Here is an 18,916-nt window from a genome sequence, read left to right on the forward strand (position 1 = left end):
ATTTGTGACTGCCTTATTATGCTTGCAATATGCTATGAATGAAAATGCATGGCCTTTTCTACGGAGCCTTATAAGGGACATGGCAATTGGTTTTCTTCTGCGTTTCTTCGCAATAAGTTTGCATTCCTTCACTGTGTGTACATTCACTGTGTGTACATCCAGTGTGTGTACATTCAGTGTGTGTGTACATCCAGTGTGTGTACATCCAGTGTGTGTACATCCACTGTGTGTACATCCACTGTGTGTACATTCACTGTGTGTACATCCAGTGTGTGTGTACATTCAGTGTGTGTGTACATCCAGTGTGTGTGTACATCCAGTGTGTGTACATCCACTGTGTGTACATTCAGTGTGTGTGTACATCCACTGTGTGTACATTCAGTGTGTGTACATTCAGTGTGTGTGTACATTCACTGTGTGTACATCCACTGTGTGTGTACATCCAGTGTGTGTACATCCAGTGTGTGTACATCCACTGTGTGTACATCCAGTGTATGTACATCCTGTGTGTGTACACCCAGTGTGTGTGTACATCCAGTGTGTGTACATCCACTGTGTGTACATCCACTGTGTGTACATCCAGTGTATGTACATCCAGTGTATGTACTACTACAGTGTGTGTACATTCAGTGTGTGTACATCCACTGTGTGTGTACACCCAGTGTGTGTGTACATCCAGTGTATGTACATCCAGTGTGTGTACATCCAGTGTGTGTACATCCAGTGTGTGTACATTCAGTGTGTGTACATCCAGTGTGTGTACATCCAGTGTGTGTACATCCACTGTGTGTACATTCACTGTGTGTACATCCACTGTGTGTGTACATCCAGTGTGTGTACATCCAGTGTGTGTACATCCAGTGTGTGTGTACATCCAGTGTGTGTGTACATCCAGTGTGTGTACATCCAGTGTGTGTACATCCACTGTGTGTGTACATCCACTGTGTGTACATCCAGTGTGTGTACATCCAGTGTGTGTACATCCACTGTGTGTACATTCACTGTGTGTACATCCACTGTGTGTGTACATCCAGTGTGTGTACATCCACTGTGTGTACATCCAGTGTGTGTACATTCAGTGTGTGTACATCCAGTGTATGTACATCCAGTGTATGTACATCCAGTGTATGTACATCCAGTGTATGTACATCCAGTGTGTGTGTACATCCAGTGTATGTACATCCACTGTGTGTACATTCACTGTGTGTACATCCACTGTGTGTGTACATCCAGTGTGTGTACATCCAGTGTGTGTACATCCACTGTGTGTACATCCAGTGTGTGTGTACATCCAGTGTGTGTACATCCACTGTGTGTACATCCACTGTGTGTACATTCACTGTGTGTACATCCACTGTGTGTGTACATCCAGTGTGTGTACATCCAGTGTGTGTACATCCAGTGTGTGTACATCCACTGTGTGTACATCCACTGTGTGTACATCCAGTGTATGTACATCCAGTGTATGTACATCCACTGTGTGTGTACATCCAGTGTGTGTACATTCACTGTGTGTGTACATCCAGTGTGTGTACATCCAGTGTATGTACATCCAGTGTATGTACATCCACTGTGTGTGTACATCCACTGTGTGTACATCCAGTGTGTGTGTACATCCAGTGTGTGTACATCCACTGTGTGTACATTCACTGTGTGTACATCCAGTGTATGTACATCCACTGTGTGTACATCCAGTGTGTGTGTACATCCAGTGTGTGTACATCCAGTGTGTGTACATCCAGTGTGTGTACATCCAGTGTGTGTACATCTAGTGTGTGTACATCCAGTGTGTGTACATCCAGTGTATGTACATCCAGTGTGTGTACATCCAGTGTGTGTACATCCAGTGTATGTACATCCAGTGTGTGTACATCCAGTGTGTGTACATCCAGTGTATGTACATCCAGTGTGTGTACATCCAGTGTGTGTACATCCAGTGTGTGTACATCCAGTGTATGTACATCCAGTGTGTGTACATCCAGTGTGTGTGTACATCCAGTGTGTGTACATTCCCTCACAAAACGTCTGTTTCCTTGCAATACTTTTGTTAGCTTACTGTTCTATGTGTTCTCTTGCCCTATGTTTGTCTTCCCTCACAATACTTTTGCCCGTTTTCACTGAGGCTGTTTAAAGTTGTAAACACATGTCCAATTTTAAATGTACATTTGTCACTGCGACTGTAAAACAGACCAGGTGTAATTGAGAACATAGTTTTTACTGCCAGTGAGTGTGATACCTTTGTGAGGTAACGCAAAAGAACAAAACATTTCCCATGTCCCTTACAGGGCTCTGTACTTTTGACTTTTCACAGAACACAAACAATATGTACTCTCTCTCAAAATCTCCTAGTTAAACCATTTTTGTTGTTGTTGTTTTTAGCAACTTTAGCAGCCCGATTGCCCTACACGGTCAGCCAAGGTTCACAATCAGCGTTTATAATCCCAAATTAGAAGTAAGGAAGGTTGAAAAGAAAAATCCAACACAATAAATATGTCAGCTGGAAAACAGGATCATTTGATGCAAAACCCGACATGGGTTAGATTTGGTTCTTACCACAGGCCCCGGTGGACCAGGGGGCCCAGGAAGCCCTGGAGTGCCAATGCCCCCTCTGGGTCCAGGTGGGCCCTGCAGTTTCCAACCAAACATGGTGAGGAAAAAAAAATCATAACATGTCAACAACAACAGAAAACCTTTTTTGCTGTACTGTCAACAAGATAATGTCGCAAATTCTGGTTAGAAGTTAATCTGACCAACTGAACTGGTCTGACTTTTTGTTTCTTTTTTTCTTATTTGCCATGCAGCTGAAATGTGCTGCATAAATTAACTTGACTTGAACAGTTTTTTTTCTTTTACACCTCCAGGGAGTCTTTTGTGGGCTCTAGTGTCCCTTATATGACAGCAGGCTGATAGGAAATGGGGAAGGAGAGGGGGGAAGACATGCGGCAAATGTCATCAGGTCCGGGAGTCGAACCCGCGACGGCCGCGTTGAGGACTTGAGGCCTCCAAATATGGGTCGCGCTAACCACTACACCACCACGGCACGCCCCGACTTGAACAGTTTTAACTTGTTTTATATTCTACCGACAGGTGACAACAGAAATCAGACTCAGTTATAAACAATTTAAATAGACATATATAATAGAAAAAGTTTGTATGGTGTCTCTAACTGTTCTGTCTTTCTTTATTTTTTTTAATCTATCCCAGTGGATGCAAGTGGATTTATATGGTTAAAAAAAAGGGTAAATATTAAATGAAGCATTTCCCTGGTCATTCCTTTGAGATGTAGTCCAAACCGGCAGTCTGGACCATAACCCTAATGTTTCTATGTCTACTCTGTTAGGGTTAGGCCTGAAACGACTTTGTCAGGTTTGTAAACCTACAACTTGGTCACTTGGTCAGACAGAGTAAAGTCTGAGGATGAAACAGCCAGGTTAGGACTAACATGGATTTTGTTCACAAGATACAATTAGAGTGAAAATCTGACCTCAGGTCCGATGTTTCCTTCATCTCCTGGGGTTCCTGGCTTCCCTGGTTGACCCTGAAAACACATCAGGTAACGCAAAGGAACTGCTACTAGAAAGATACGTAGATGTAATCTCAAATTAGGTTTCATGACTGGACTGAAATGATAAACTGAATACGTACGGCGGGTCCTTCGCTTGCTGGGCCCTGTGGAAGATGAGAACACAAAGAAGTCATAATGGAGATCCACAGTGTGTAAACTCTGAACACGGGTCAAGTGTTTCCCACTTACAGGAGGACCAGGGGGTCCGGGAAAGCCAGGCAGACCCTACAAATAAACCAATGAGGAATAAAGCAACTCTGTACAAAAAAATTAAACTCAATGTTTTTATTCTAATTGATGTTTAGATGATTTAATTGCTGACTCACTCTTTCTCCTACAGCTCCTCTGGGACCCAGTGGACCAATAGGGCCCTGCAGACGGCAAAAAGAAAACACACACATCAATATTGCTGTTCCTTTCACTGCGCCGTACCACACACTCTCACTCCCACATTCTGCACACGCAAAAACCAGAAAAAGACGTTCCACTCCTCCCCAGTTTTAGACAAACGTGATCTGGAGTCTAAAGTAAGAAACTTCTTTACTGCTGAGTTTCACTACTTTCATTTGATCCCACACAGAGAGAAGAATCCAGACAGGTACATGAAGTGAGGGGGTGTGTGTGTGTGTGTGAGTGTGGAGTGTGTGTGTTTCTTACAGGAGATCCTGGAAGACCAGGGAGGCCTCTCTGTCCTGGAAGACCGATCTCCCCCTTCTCCCCTTTGCTGCCCTGGCAAACAGAGAGAACAAGGATAAAAACAGCGCTATCTGCTTCCTGCGTCTGCCGGCACCGTTGCTAAGATACAGAAAGGCAGAGCTGGTAAACATTTAATCAATGGAAGGTGGGGTGTGCTCGGTTTGTAGGAGCTCATGCTGATGGAGTCTTATGCCGATAACAGTACCGGTTATTTTTATTCACACACACTGAATTTGAAATAAGAGAAGCTATGAAAATGTGCATCCAGGCAAACACACTCAGCATAAACACAGAATCTTACCAAGTATTTTTGGTCAAATTTCTACATGCAAATATCTTAGGACACTTGAGATGAGACTACACTAACTTAAAACATGACTTTTCAGTAAGACATAGGAGCTTGTTCTAAGTCAATAGTCAAATGCCTTAATGTGAATAAAATCTACAGATTTTTTTCCCCACTTATAAGACATTTTCCCATGTTGCATCCATTTTTGTTCAAAATAAGTGGAAACAAACACATTCAGCGTTCACTTCAGTGAAACTTAATCTCAGTAGACATGTTGTCTGCATAGATCAAACAGTACTAAGTCTAAGTCAACTTTTGAACTCAAAGGGCAGTATTATGTTTTCCAGGCACATAGTATCATTTTATAGCACAATAAAGTAACTTGAGTTGTTATAAAAATACTGTATATATCAAATAAAAAGAAAGACTTAAAAGAAATCTGACTTTGTTAATTTAACTGGGTCTCTGTATCTTTAAGAAACTCCTGCTCTTTCTAAAAGAGGAAGTCATCGTGACATGGCTCCTCTATTAACTTTAGCAACATTTTTACCAGCTTCGTTCCTATAATGAGCTACTTCGGTTAGGAACTCATTTAGTAGTGACATAGTGGTTGGTTTGTATTTGTGTCTGCATAAACAATCATTTTTATCCTAAATATATTCAATGGACATACAAAAAGAGATCTTTTAGGAGAGTAGCATCATGGCTAGCCTGACAAGGAAACCACCTGATGAAAACATTTCTGCTTGAAAAATATGCTCACGAACGTTCTAATAGCTTAGGGGAAAAAATGCAATGTGAACAGTTTTTCTGAGGTGTTCTGTCAAACATACGCAAAGATGTGTGAATAGCCTTTAAGAAAAGAATTTTGTCAATAAACAATTTTATACTCTGCACTTACAGCAGCACCTGGAATCCCTGGAGTCCCTGGAAAACCCTGGAGGGACAAAGACATGGTCAAAACAGAAAAAACATGGGAGGACATGTCCTCTGAATAATGTCTCGACTCAAGGAAGACACGCTTACATCTCTTCCATCCCTGCCACTTTCTCCTGGGGCCCCTCGGGGCCCCTCGGGGCCAGAGGGACCTGGTGGACCTTGAAGAGATTTGTCAGGCTGAGAGGAAAGAAAGAATAGTCTGAAAATGTGTCACAAGGGCAACTGTTACTTTAGTTATTAAGTTAAAAAAAATATATAGGAATATATATATATATATATATATATATATATATATATATATATATATATATATATATATATATATATATATATATATATATATATATATAATGTATATGTGTGTGTCTCAAATCAGTTTGAAGTGATCAATAAACGAGAAACAATCGGGTAGTTTTTACTAACCGTGTGCCATATTTCACTGCTTTTAAATTGCTTTCTATTGTTTTACGTGTATTAATTAGTTTTATTTTGTAACCAGGTTGCTGTGTATCGCAGACTTCTGCCCAGGTCCCTCTTGAAAATGAGATCTAGATCTCAACGGGGTTTACCTGGTTAAACAAAGGAAATAAATAAATAAAATAAAATATTTATTAAATCTAATAGAAAGAAATGCTTGAATTGTATCCAACTCTTAGAAATGTATAAAAAAGCTCCATTGTTAGGGAATCAAATGTTGCTGTTTTGTTAAAGCTCATCAATAATGGTTTAGGTCATTATTAATATCTGCTTTGAGTTTTAGGTTCTTTGTTAGGTTTAGTAGAGCTACCTTGTTAGGTTTAAGGAAGAGTTTAGTACAGTCCACAATACAGCATTAAAAACAAGCATCCAGCATGTTGCTTCGTCTTCTACGTCGACATTTTCCCCCTGAGTTCAACCAACTGGTAGCTGGAGAGACGGACTGACACAGGGAGGAAAGGAGCTCCAGTGATTTGTGAAACTGGTGTCAAACGATTTTGCTTTTGTGCAGCAAAAACTTTCCTTTGTGCCCCTTTCATTTTGAAAGATATTAGCAAATGTTCCCAGAGGTCACCAAAGGTCAATCAGCCAGTTCACATTTACAAAATCAAACAAAACATGGCGTCAATCGACGTCGTGCTACATTTCTTTTTGTTTGTGCCGCCATCAATAAAGATTTATTAATATCTTTAAATTGCTAGCGTCACACACACACACAAAAAAACAATTGACGGGCACGGTATTTTTATTTTTATGTTGTAAAGGTGGGCTCGCTGGTTGACCTTTGGTGACCCCAGGAAACAACTATCAACGTCTTCAAAATGATAGCAACACAAAGGAAAAGGTTTGACACCAATTTGGTTTCAGTTGAAGCAGCTGGACGGGGTGGGGGAGTCCGACTTCACTCAGCTGTCCTATCCACATGTTTGGACTAAAGTTCAGGGTTGCTAGATAAAATTCTTTTCTTCCAACAAAAAAAAGTTGTGGTTTAAGGATTGCTCCAAATATTAGTTGACTTTGTCACAAACTTTTGAGAAGAAAACTTAAGATAAATAGGGATTACAGAAACACAGTGAGTCCAAGCATACATCCAAAACCTACTTATGCCATATTTAAGTTTAAAATTAAATCTGTGATTGCTTAAAGGTCCACTGTTATGCAAAATTCACTTTTTCCATGTTTCTGTGCTTCCATTTAGCTACCTCGTGCTAACTAGCAACCCCTAGCCATGGCCAGGCCCTCACCTGGCAACCCAAGTGGAGCTCCTCCCACTTTGTTACAAAATAAGCTAAATATGTTCCACTATGGATACTGGAAAAGGAAAATGTTTTGCTGTCGGCATTTTCTCCCAATCACAGAGAACACAGCTGAGTGCCGTGGCTTCCTTTTATTTTTGCTTGCAGTGTCTTTGCAATACAGCCACAGAAAGTTGCAGTTTAGAAAGGAGTCCTCAGAAAACAGAACATGGCAGGATTTACTAAAACACTTGGACTGAAAGAAGGTTCTGCTGCTACTGTTTGTCACAAATCTGCAGATAATGGCCATGGAAGTACATATTCATGTTTTATGTTTTATGTGTCATTCAGCTGAACCTGATTCGTCATTTAGCATAAGCTAACGCTGAACAATAGCTGCTAACCGCTAGTCCTCTGTCTGAGCTGTTATCTACAATGTCTGCGCATTTATTGTTATATATTTTTAGTTTTTAATGTCAAACGAGGTGTTTCTCGTCTAACCTCGCAAATATACATTTAAAAAAGGGCCATATTTGCCAAAAACAAAACAAAAAATAGTTTTCTCCAGATATCCTGCTGGACATCACACCACGGCACGCAGCCCAGAAGAGAAGCAGAATCTCCAGATTTTGAATTAATAATGATATAAACATGAGTCAGATCTGCAGTGTTTTTTAATCCTTCGCTGGTTGTGGCTTGATGGTTGTTCAGGAGGCTCCACTTCTTCTTCTGTGTCCGCTTTGGGGTTGCAGATGTATGTTTGTACCACTGAGCTTCTGTTTGTAGCTATTGTGTCTGACATGCATAGCTGTCAGGTTTTGGATTGGAGAATACAGGGAATTTATGGTGGGAAAGGGACGGTCGTCTCCCGGCCAAAACAGGAGACTTGACAAGAGAGATGCTAATGGAAACACTGAGCTAGGAGGGCGTGGCCAGCAGCAGCTTATTTGCATAATGGTGACGTAGTCCTAAAACTTCGCATTACTAAATGAGCTCAAAACAGACGGAACTGAATGAGTGAAATTTAAATATCTGAGAATAATTTTGTGTAGTAAATGTAACGAATGTGTTTTGCACAACTCACAGACCTATGCCATAGCTTAAAGAAAGCGTAATAGTGGACCTTTAAGAATTTTGTGGACTGGAGATTTCCTCACTATAACTGATAGATTTGGGGAACTTTTAAAACTTGATAGAAGTTAAGTCAACATATTGTCACCTTCCTAAAATAATGGCCATGTTTTTGCCTTTTCGAAAGTGTTCCCCCCCTCAGTTATTTTATGGCAATAAAAAAGGGGTGATGTCTTGCAAAAAAATCACTTTTGGCAAAAAATGACGTAGGCCATTGTTTTAGGAAAGTGACAATGTATGATACTGATAGATTCCCATTAAATAAGACTGAATGCTTAAATTGAGTCAAAAGGTGCAGAAACACTTTTCCGACCAGGTTGTTGCATTTTTATTATTTTTTCTTCTATAAATGTGTAAAACAGAAATGTCTCATTATGGTCTCGTTTTTACCTACCACTTTAACAGGGGTGTGTATACCTTTAAGAGCTGCTTCTACCTTATGTCAGCTCATTAAAAATATCTACAAGTTATGCTATCATCAGATTATATTAAAGGTGAGTAATGCTGAAACAGAGAGGCACCAAATTGAAAAAAACAAGGCGATTAGGCAACCATAGCACCAAAAAGAAAAGAAAAAAAAACAGCTGACCGCTTTTAAATCCCAAGCAAAAAGAAGGAAGTGTAGAAAAAATAAATACCTCAGCATTGGCAAACATCTGCAGAAGCAAGAGAAATCAGATAAAAGGAAAGTTAGTCGAAGAAGTCCATCACCTTCACCAAAGTGTCAGCAGAAGCGCATGTGTTCATATTCATAGTGGTGAGTAATAATTATCATGCTGTCGTTTAAAAACACCAAAGGCTACATCTACAATCCCCATGTTAGCCTGAAAGCTAGCAGAGCGCGTCTGGACTGCTCGTTTCTGTCTATTAAGGCTGCAGTCATTTACATTTTATTACGTGTGACAGAATAAAATGGATTTATGGCCGTCCTGATTCATAATGCCGCAGACGTGATGAAATGTGAGACGGCAGAGTGGCATTTTCACTGCGAGCTACGTCAGTGTATAGGAAGCAGACATCTTAATAGCTGTTCTTTATCCACAGAGAAATAAAAGATATAATTATTTAATCATAAATGTCATAAACGCTATATTGCTTTGTGTGTGTGTGTGTGTGTGTGTGTGTGTGTGTGTGTGTGTGTGTGCGTGTGTGTGTGTGTGTGCGTGCGTGCGTGTGTGTGTGTGTGTGCGTGCGTGCGTGTGTGTGTGTGTGTGTCCGCACATGTGTGTGTTTGTGTCATTTGAGGACGCTACTGAAATAAAAAAATGAAATTCTCAAATGGTACATAATTGAAACTATATTTATGATGACATTTATCTTCATCTATGATCGAGATGATGGAGGGCAGGGAGGGTGGAGCAGCAAATTATTGCATTTTCAAGTTGCTCATCTGATTTGTGATCCTTAAGAGATGAAGTATAATTCATCAGATCGGCATCCTGAGGGTCTTAATCTCAAGTCGGAATTTCCTGTTTGATAATAATTAAACACAACGACCCTCAAAGACGGAGGTTTTTAACAAACCTAGTCTTTCAAATTCAATGTCATAATACAGTAGATGTATTTGCTAGAGCTAAAGTATTTTTATTTGAATTGCTGTCTACTTGTATCCCAATAAATCAGGCATACACATCTAATTTTCTAAACTTTACATGTTGCTATAGTGCTTGAAAGCACAATAAGGAGGGCAATTTTAATATTAGCTTGTGTTTCTAATCACTGTTAGCAAATCTTAGCTGTAAGATTTACAACAACTTGTAAATCTTACTGGTTTTCTGAATTGTAACTGGAATGGAATTACAGTGCATACACTTATTAGAATGAAAAATAACATGAATGGCAATGATTCTGGACTTGAACTGGATTTGAATTATGTGTTTTGGGTCAAAGTGATGAATCATGAAATAACTTCATTAACTACTACAACAACTAACTTGGATTCAAATTTTGACTTTGTGGTCGAATGAAAAGCAGCACAATGCTAATAAGCTAACGCTGACATTTGGATTAAAGCTAAATTTGTTCTTGGCAGGTCAGCTTAGGTCCACTTTTCAAAAATAATGAGATGCAAAAGGTTTTCTTTACTGATATTGAAAGGGTGATCTTGTACTCATCAATAAAGATACATCTTTATTGTGTTCTGACTGTGTCCCAGAGTCGGGTTTGAACTTTACAACTAGCATTGTGTCACAAGTCTCTACGCGATCACTTTCAACCTCTGCATCTTGTAGAACTGAGAATCGTTATCTCCACCTGACTGTTGCCGGTGCTGCCTGTGTGAGTGTGGAGCTGAGCAGACCTGAGTCCTTGTTACCGTACCTCGGCGGCAGGAAGCTCATTGCAGCTCTCTCTCTGGGCTCTCTTTGGATCGCAGTGGATTAACATCCACTGGAGCTCAAACTGAAAAAAACAAAAACCAAAGATGTTAATGTTACAGAATGTCCAAAGTTAGATGATAGGTAATTTTGTAACGATAAAGAAGGGTAATGAGATCATTCATAATGATGGTTATTTCTTTTCAGTTCAGAATCGGGAGTCTTTTGTTGAGGGACTCCTGATTTCCTACTCATGCAGTTCTCGGCAGGGATTAAGTTATTTCCCTCCATTTCTACTGTCTGGAACCCAGCTGAGCAGTTTTGCTGTGACAGCAGCACTTTAGAAATTATAGCACAGCTCAGCTTGCACATAAAGCTGAATGCATTTGTTCACAGAAAGAGCCGTTTTCCTGACAATGCTTGAGAGCGGAGCCAGGGCACTCGATTAGACGCAGCGCGCATTGGTCTCCGTCTGGGACTTACCACAACAGAGGCATCAGGGTCAGCATCCAGCCTGCCAATAAGCGTGTCTCCTTCTGTGTTGATGGGTCCTTTGCCCTTGATGGGTTTCTGATCCACAGGTTGGCAGTCCACGTACAGCGTGACCTGGTCACGCTCAACGCCGATCATCACCTTGTGCCACTTGGTGTTGAAGAGGACGGACAAGCCGGGGAAGGTGACGGTCTGCAGGTTCCCATCCGCGCCCATCAGGAAGTACTCCAGGGCCTGCTGGTCACCGTTTAGCCTGAGGCCAGCCTGCTTGTGGCCGTCTTCGTCCACTATTTGCCAGACGTTCCACACCTTGCTGACCGTGTTCTTGATCATGCGAAAGGTGGTCATGAAGGAGTACTCATCCGGGAAACCCCGAGGAAAGTTAAGCCTGCAGATCGAGGTGAAGAGATCAAGAGACAGTCGCTGGGTTTCCCTTAACCATGTGATTGCGCAATTTGACATTTTGAAAATAAATTTGGTTAACGGGAACAAGCCAATTTCAAATAAAACTTGTTTTTCGATCAGAAGTTTTGGCGCTATGATGAGAGGGACTATTTTTTGACCGTACCAAAATTGATTTATTTTGCAAAGCTGCAATAGAAACACTTTTTTTGCATCACACGAGTCAACATCTGGTGATCAACAACCAGATGTTGCCTCTGGTGGAAACCACAAAGATCAAAATGACAGGAAGTAGTAGGAGGATGATGGCGCTGAATGATTTTTAATGACTTTTCGAGGTAACACACATATTCACATGTTTTTAATTGTGTTTCTTATTAAATGGGTACACTACAATTGCAAAATAGTTTGACATTAGCAGAATATTTACAAAGTTTTACACACATTTGTAATGGAAATGCACCTGGAGACTTTTTTTAATGAATGGTACTCAAAGGTACCCGGTGGTGTCACAACTCACAAAGTCTTTAATGTCAGCGTAAATTCATGACCTCAAAACGAGTACATCTCAGCAAAACTACCAAGCACAAGACTTTGATCCAAATAACTTTGAGCCCTGTCATCTCTGTCTTTGAGATTCAAAGAAAAGTTAACAATAGAGCGTCGGTGTTAAAATCAGTCACATCATGCAGACCTGGTTAACAGTCAGGAACTCTTGTGTTTTTGACAAGCCAACTTCTCAGAAGGTGGTAAATTTATGAATGGCCACTGCAACCGAACTTCTGCTGAGTCGTAAATGAACGAGGCGAGACAATAAGAGAAGGGGTTTCCTGTAGCATAATAAAATGAATGAAAACTTCTCTACCAACTGTTGCCTCAGGTCAGAAAGTCTGGAAGCATACGGCGCTTTTTGCCCCGCAGTCGATGAGAGAAGGAGAACAGTCTAAGCTAAGGAGGCATTGCCTGTACCACTACACTTTGCAGGCGAATAACGATGAGGTATTTGCATTCAGGGCACCGGGCCTGAGTGCCATTGGTGAGGGGTGCCAGTGACTTGCGTAACAGCCTGTTAAGTAAAACTGGCATACAGAAACTAACATTAGTCCAAACAGAGCGGCACAGGCACTCTGGGAAACACCGAAGGCAACCTTGGTTATGTAACGTTGCTAAACCCTTCGATGTATACTCGGTCCAGGAAGCAGGTCTATGTTCAGAAATCAGCTAGTTGAAACTAAATGGAGCACAAAAACCGCAAGCTAAAAATTTTCATAGGTATGTAAAAGTATTGGCACCCCTTGAATTTTGCCTTTTTGCTACATTACAGCCCAAATTTCAATGTATGTTTTGGGGGTTTTAATGGATGAGGCATCGGAAAGTACTGCATTGTTTCAAAGTAGAACAGAAAGTACTCTTATTTTTGAAAAGTGTGTCATATCCTCTTGACATTTAGGGACACAAGTTTTTACCAGTTTCTCTCTGCTACATAGTTCAAGCTCAGTCAGATTGGATGAAGAGCATGAGCGCTGTATGGTGTTTTGCATATTTACCAGATTGACCAGATTTTAATTTTAGTGTTTTCTGGGGCATCTTCCACCCCACAATATATTGTCAATTTAGTAATAAAGCACTATATAAAGCAGCTTGTGACTGCACCAAGGATCACAAAACCACAATAAAATAAGACTCAACAATAAAACACAACAGTTGAAAAATATAAGTTACAATGTCGGGTCATTGAATAGAAATGGATTTTAAGACGCTCTAATGTGAAAATGTAGGTTTTTCCATAAGTTAGAAGTAGCAAGAGCGAAGGTACGATCACCTCTACTCGTAAGTCTGGTTCTTGGAACCTATAAAAACTATTATTTATTTGGATTACGAACAGACATAGAGAAGAGCCTGAAGATAAGCCGGGGCTAAACCTTTTAAAACTATTAAAAGAATCAGTCCAATAATATACAAGCAGCCCTTATAACTGCTGTTATATTTTCTTGTTTCCGTGTTTCTGTTAAAAGTCGGACTACAGTATTTTGACTTACTTTGGAGACGCTGTAGGGAAGATTGATCCATGGTTTATACAATGAATTGCAGTAATCTAAGAGTGTTGTAATAAAAGCATGAATGATTTTCACAGTCTTTGTAATGGAAACAAGATTTTATCTGGAAAAAAAAATCTTGATTTCACAACTTAACCAGGGTTGTCAGTAAAGTTCTTTTGTCCAAATAGTATAACTTGTTCTATATAATTTAGGCTGGTTTTGTGGACTGCAAAGTACAAGGCCTCTGCGGGAAGAGTGGTCGTCTCGCAGTCCCAGCTTCCACCTGCCACATGGGGGCGTACTCCTAGGCAAGGCACTGAACCCCAGATTGGCTAGTGGAAAACACTTTAAATGGACGGTATGAATAAACAAGTTGTTCATAAATTCAGTCCACATACCATTTACTAACAGTACTAATACTAATTCTGTTGGCAGAATCTTCCACCAGATCTCTGAAGTTCCTTCAGATTTACCAAGGGCCTCGTTTCTCATTAGTTTTCCCTAAACCTAACCTTAATTTTCCTTCCCTGACTAGTTGAGTGGGACAATCGTATCTTGATACGTTTGGAGTTGTTGTTCCATTTTCATTTGTTAGTATGTGTTCATTACCTAACCCGGCTTTAGTCTTCTTGCTAACTTTCTCTCTGACTTATCGGCTCTGTTTTGTTGTGTTTTCGACATTGTTTGATTAGCAACGTTCTCTGAGAATCTTTATTCAGAAATGAAATTATGCACAAGCAAATTGCCTTAAATTTCATTTAGGGGTATCAAATTAAGAGGAACTTTGAGGAACTAAGAGGAATAGGAACTTTGAAAGATGCAAGAATTACACAATACACAATAGTGTAAAAACTTCAATGCTTAAAATGATGAAAAGTTTGAATGTCGTCTAACTTCATAGAGAGGAAATTGTACATTTATTATTAATTTTTCTTTTAAATTGAGTATATATATATATATGAGAATGACAAATCTTCTGAATAACAGCTTCTCCCTTCAACTTGGCCTTAGGATAGCAGAGCAGGCTCACTCAGGATGGCATAATTACAGCCTGCAGAGGAAACCAGACTTATTTCATTTTTTATTCCAAAACCTTCAGCAAGCGCCATAAGCTAATTTATCACCGCAAAGGCAAGCAAGGAGAACACACACACACACAACCATTCTGCGTTGCTGTGCATGTGTGTGAGGAAGGCCAAGAAACGTCTGGGCATGTTTTTTTTTTGGCCCCCACCAATTACATGCTGCTCGGCACACTGTAACATCTGCGCCTGTAATAATGCACCACCTGCATCAGGAGGCCGCTGCGGCGCGCTCCACGTTTCGTGCGGTTTCATGTCTTCCTCCGAAGCCTCCCGTACTGTACTTACAGGGTCGGAATTTGAAAGTTGGCCTCCCGGTCGAGACGGTAGGCCACCTGGAGGGGCGTGGAGCCGTCCACCTTCCTCACACCTTTCAGGGGAATCACGTCCAGCTGGAACTGGGTGATCAGATCGAAACCTGTCGGGAGGAGAAGGGGGCCGGGGAGGGAAGGGGTATGTCAGGAATTTGAGATGTCTTTGCTGCCGGAGAGAGCGAAGATGCTATCTCCGCGTTTGCGTTATTTTTGGTATTCAGTTCAAAAGTGGAGATGGTGTGTAAGAAACGGCTTATGTTTCCTGTTTTATCCAGAAAGTGTGGCCATACTAAGCTCCTTAATGAAACCACCAAGCAATTGCATACAGATGTTTTGGAAAAGTCATTACTGCTGCAGTGAGCAGTTGCAGGCTTGCTGAGCTGTTCATAAAGATTCTGTAAAACTCAAGTGGAAAGTTTAGATTCCCTTGAATGCAACCCAGCCATCCATCGCTCAGTGATTAAATTACCTGCTTTTTCTGTGCCTACTGCATTCCTTCTTGTTTTTTCTTCTTTTTTTACCTGGAAGGTCATCTTGTCCATTTCTTATCGGTGGGCAGACGGTGTCGCCGTCCAGTCGGCTCAGGTCTAATTCTGACGGCACAAACAGGAAGACAGTGAGGACATTGGTCTTGTTCATAAATGAGTTTGACAAATATCACATTTGATTCCAGGAGACAGCTAAATGAAAGGCAAAGTCTTTCATGTCAAAGGGGATTCCCATCAAAATGCACTGGTTTGCAATTTTAATGCAAGGCTCTGTTACAGAACTTTAAAAAAATCTTTTTTTTTTTCTTTTTTGGGTGTTTTTCACTAACAGATCTGGAAAATTTCACAAAAGCATACTGAATAAAAAAAAAGACGACTGATTCTGCTTCCGTGGATGTACAAGTTGAACAGGAAGCAAGCTGGTGTTAGCAAACAGAAGCCACTTTTTCAACATTTCAGTAGACATACTGAAGTATTACGGCTCCTTTTGAGTTGCAACGGCTTCAAATTTACGTGAGACCAAAGTTTGAGTCCAATCATTCCCAAGCTGTGGGTAAAGCTATAGATGGGGAAGGTGAAGCAAACAAGATCACAAGAATCATGTTAAGAACTTGAATCTGTTAATATTCCTGTTTGGCTTTTCCATCTGGTTGGGTTTCCAAGCCTTTTCTCCACTTATAAATCAAGAAAATATAGTACTCTGTTTGTGTCACCTATTTGCTATCAGTTTGTTGCTTGTATCCTGTCCTCAAACTATGCTAACTACTGATCAGTGGGATTTCTGCCTTACCTGCCTTCTCTGGAGTTGAGTGAAATGATAATGGTAGATGCTATAATGGTGAAGCTAACTGGTGAGACTGGGTTCATTATGTCTGCCTAGCATTGACTTTAAAAGAAAAGCAAGAATCATTAAAACCTTCCTGATTGAATATGCCCTCATGCTTATAATCAGCCATTTTTTATTGATGTTATAATTGTTGCATATTTTGTTTGTTGCTATGGTTTCCTGGTTGTGTTTTTTTCCTCTTTCTGTATAGGAACAGACTTTTGGGATGTTGACTCCATCCTGTCTCTCCTCTAGTCCTATCTCTGTCTTTCTCTTTAAACCTTTTCCTGTGTTTCTCCTTTTCTTTTCTCACTTCTTTTTCCTCTTAGTGTCAATTACAAATTAAGTAAACCCAAAGCATGTTCTAATAATGTTTCACATACAGTATATCACGTTGAGTAAAACACTCTGCTTGTGAAAATAAATCTGTTGGGCCTCACATTGAGGTCAACAATTCTGAGTGTGACACTGTCAACAAGAAAATGTAATAATAATACAAATAATAATGATAATAATAATAATTAAAGCTGCAAGCAGCCTCAAACCAGGCGCGGCGGCATAGGTGGGCATTGGGGGACATTGCCCGCCCACAGAGTCAGCTGTGCCCCCCTGGACTGGAAGCTGTTTATTGTTTTTACCTTACAATGGCCAACTATGTTATTCCTATGTCAATCTGATACAGTAAGGGCTTCTGGGATGCAGGTAATGTTAGCTAAATGATGACTAGCTAATATCAATACAGCACCTTAAGCTTGTTAACAAGTAGCCTGTCGGCTACTGATGTTGTCTATGTTCAGCTACGTCGATTCATTTTGCCCCCCCCCCCAAACAAAATAAGTCGATGCCTCCCCCGTTAAACTCATCTGGAGCCGGGGCTGACTCAAACGGCCCTCTCAGCTCAGCGCCGCTACGGCCTTACGCGACCGTGACGCCACCGTCAACGCTCTTGCTCACTTCCTGCACCCGTTCACTAGGCGATACACATCAGTGTGTTCTGATGTGCTGCTGGATGATGCACAAATAATCTGGTGCAGATTGGCTTTTTTTTTTTTTTGAATGAAGGCCTGTTGTGGGGGGGGGGGTATAACCCGAGGACGGGAGCAGCCAGAGGGGCTCATCAAGTCAGCACTCTGAGTCAGCTCGTTAACAACTATCAGCATGAAAACAACACATCTGGAAGCCCTTCCTACGTCCCACACAAACTGCTGAGAAACGAGATAAACCGGTGAAGCGGTATTTATAATCCCATATTTACCACCGCAAAACACTTAAAACTGACTGAGCATGTTAGCCTCAAGTTGTTAAAAGTTACTGCCTGCCGCGACATTATGCGCAGAGAACCAGTCATTAGCGAAATGAGGTGGAGATGAACCGCGGCTGGGACTGCACATGCGTCGGCGTGTGCGCGTGTTTTGTGTGCGTGCCGGAATAATGAGGCGGATTCCGCAATGCATTGCCGCACGTGGCGCTCTAGTCGCGTCCATGTTGGATTTGTCAGGCCTCGAAACGAGAGCAGAGAAAGGGAATGCTGTGATTATCAGAGTGGAGGATTAATCTGATTTAATGCTGTGACACAGAGCAGCACACTGTCTGCTATTTCTGGCCCTTGCGTCCTCGAATAATGAGATAGAACTAGCAGTGCTGCTCTGCGCGGATGCTGGTTTTACCTTTCCCTGTTGGGTTTTTGCTCACAGAGACTCTGGAGTTTGCATGATGTGCACTTCAGGAGGATTTTCAGAGAAGGAGGCTGTACTCACGTCCAAGAGCTGGTGCAGCAAGGTGGGAAAGAAGAGCCACACACAGGAGGGAGTGTGTCGACACTGATGGATGGCATTGTTGCTTTCTGTTGAGGAACGGTAGTGAAAATCAGTATTCGGTCATGTGTCTCACTCTGTTTGACATTTTCCCTTTTATCTAAATCGATAAAACTCCGCAGGAATGTCACGCAGCACTTAGCCAGTGACCTTGGTACTCAGTCTTGGCACGTAAAAGGAAGAATTCCTACCATTGCTTAAACTGTGCTGCCTTTGACTCCAGGAAATGGAAAGAAATCAAACAAATGTTATTGAAACATTAAATGTCACATGAAGATATCATTTTTTAAAATGGGTTAACTAAGCGTTATGAAAATGAGCCTAGCTAAAGATTTGGACAAGAAACAAAGAGCAAACTGCATTTTTAACAGGTTAGTTATAAAATGAAAGGCATGCCAGTTATTTGTATAATTTGAACTAAAATAAACTTGGATGTATCGATCACCCGTTTCTGTAGTTGTGTTTTTCTTTCACTCCTTTCTTTCTTTAACCTAACAACATTACCTTAACTTCAGCTAGCAAGGATGCTAGCTTTCTCTAAGCCAGCGTCAGTACTTTAGCCATCCTTGCTAGCTTAAAAAATGACGGAACGTAAACAAACTCACAATGAAAGAATCATCGACAAGATTATTGCTCCTAAAAAGTAAGCTAGCGTTAGCTGCTAGAGATGTTTGTGTTGTACAACTGAAACTCAAAATGGAGACAGCACAAATATCATCAGTAGTTAGTAATAGTACAATAACACAATTTCAAGCATTACACCACTTATTAGATTAAAAAATATATTGCTCTAACAGCTTGTCTGTGAGGAA

General features: G+C 40.9%; 1 protein-coding gene across 2 annotated transcripts in view; it reads right to left on the bottom strand.

The window, feature by feature from the left end:
- Nucleotides 1–18,916, bottom strand: part of LOC102217617 (collagen alpha-1(IX) chain-like) — a 34,216-nt gene that overhangs the window by 10,677 nt on the left and 4,623 nt on the right. The window contains exons 2-15 of one of the 2 annotated variants that reach the window (XM_014471464.2): nt 18,048–18,133; nt 15,498–15,569; nt 14,951–15,080; nt 11,131–11,527; nt 10,652–10,732; nt 8,971–8,988; nt 5,577–5,666; nt 5,452–5,487; nt 4,223–4,294; nt 3,892–3,936; nt 3,755–3,790; nt 3,646–3,669; nt 3,485–3,538; nt 2,554–2,625 (exon numbers count right to left, since the gene is read on the bottom strand). In XM_014471464.2, coding sequence (XP_014326950.1) covers nt 2,554–2,625; nt 3,485–3,538; nt 3,646–3,669; nt 3,755–3,790; nt 3,892–3,936; nt 4,223–4,294; nt 5,452–5,487; nt 5,577–5,666; nt 8,971–8,988; nt 10,652–10,732; nt 11,131–11,527; nt 14,951–15,080; nt 15,498–15,569; nt 18,048–18,133 — 1,213 coding nt within the window. The remainder of the gene's footprint in view (nt 1–2,553; nt 2,626–3,484; nt 3,539–3,645; nt 3,670–3,754; nt 3,791–3,891; nt 3,937–4,222; nt 4,295–5,451; nt 5,488–5,576; nt 5,667–8,970; nt 8,989–10,651; nt 10,733–11,130; nt 11,528–14,950; nt 15,081–15,497; nt 15,570–18,047; nt 18,134–18,916) is intronic. The other variant, XM_023344575.1, reaches the window with a different exon arrangement.

Source organism: Xiphophorus maculatus, chromosome 13 (genome assembly GCF_002775205.1).
Source record: "Xiphophorus maculatus strain JP 163 A chromosome 13, X_maculatus-5.0-male, whole genome shotgun sequence".
In the NCBI taxonomy this organism is placed as follows: Eukaryota; Metazoa; Chordata; class Actinopteri; order Cyprinodontiformes; family Poeciliidae; genus Xiphophorus; species Xiphophorus maculatus.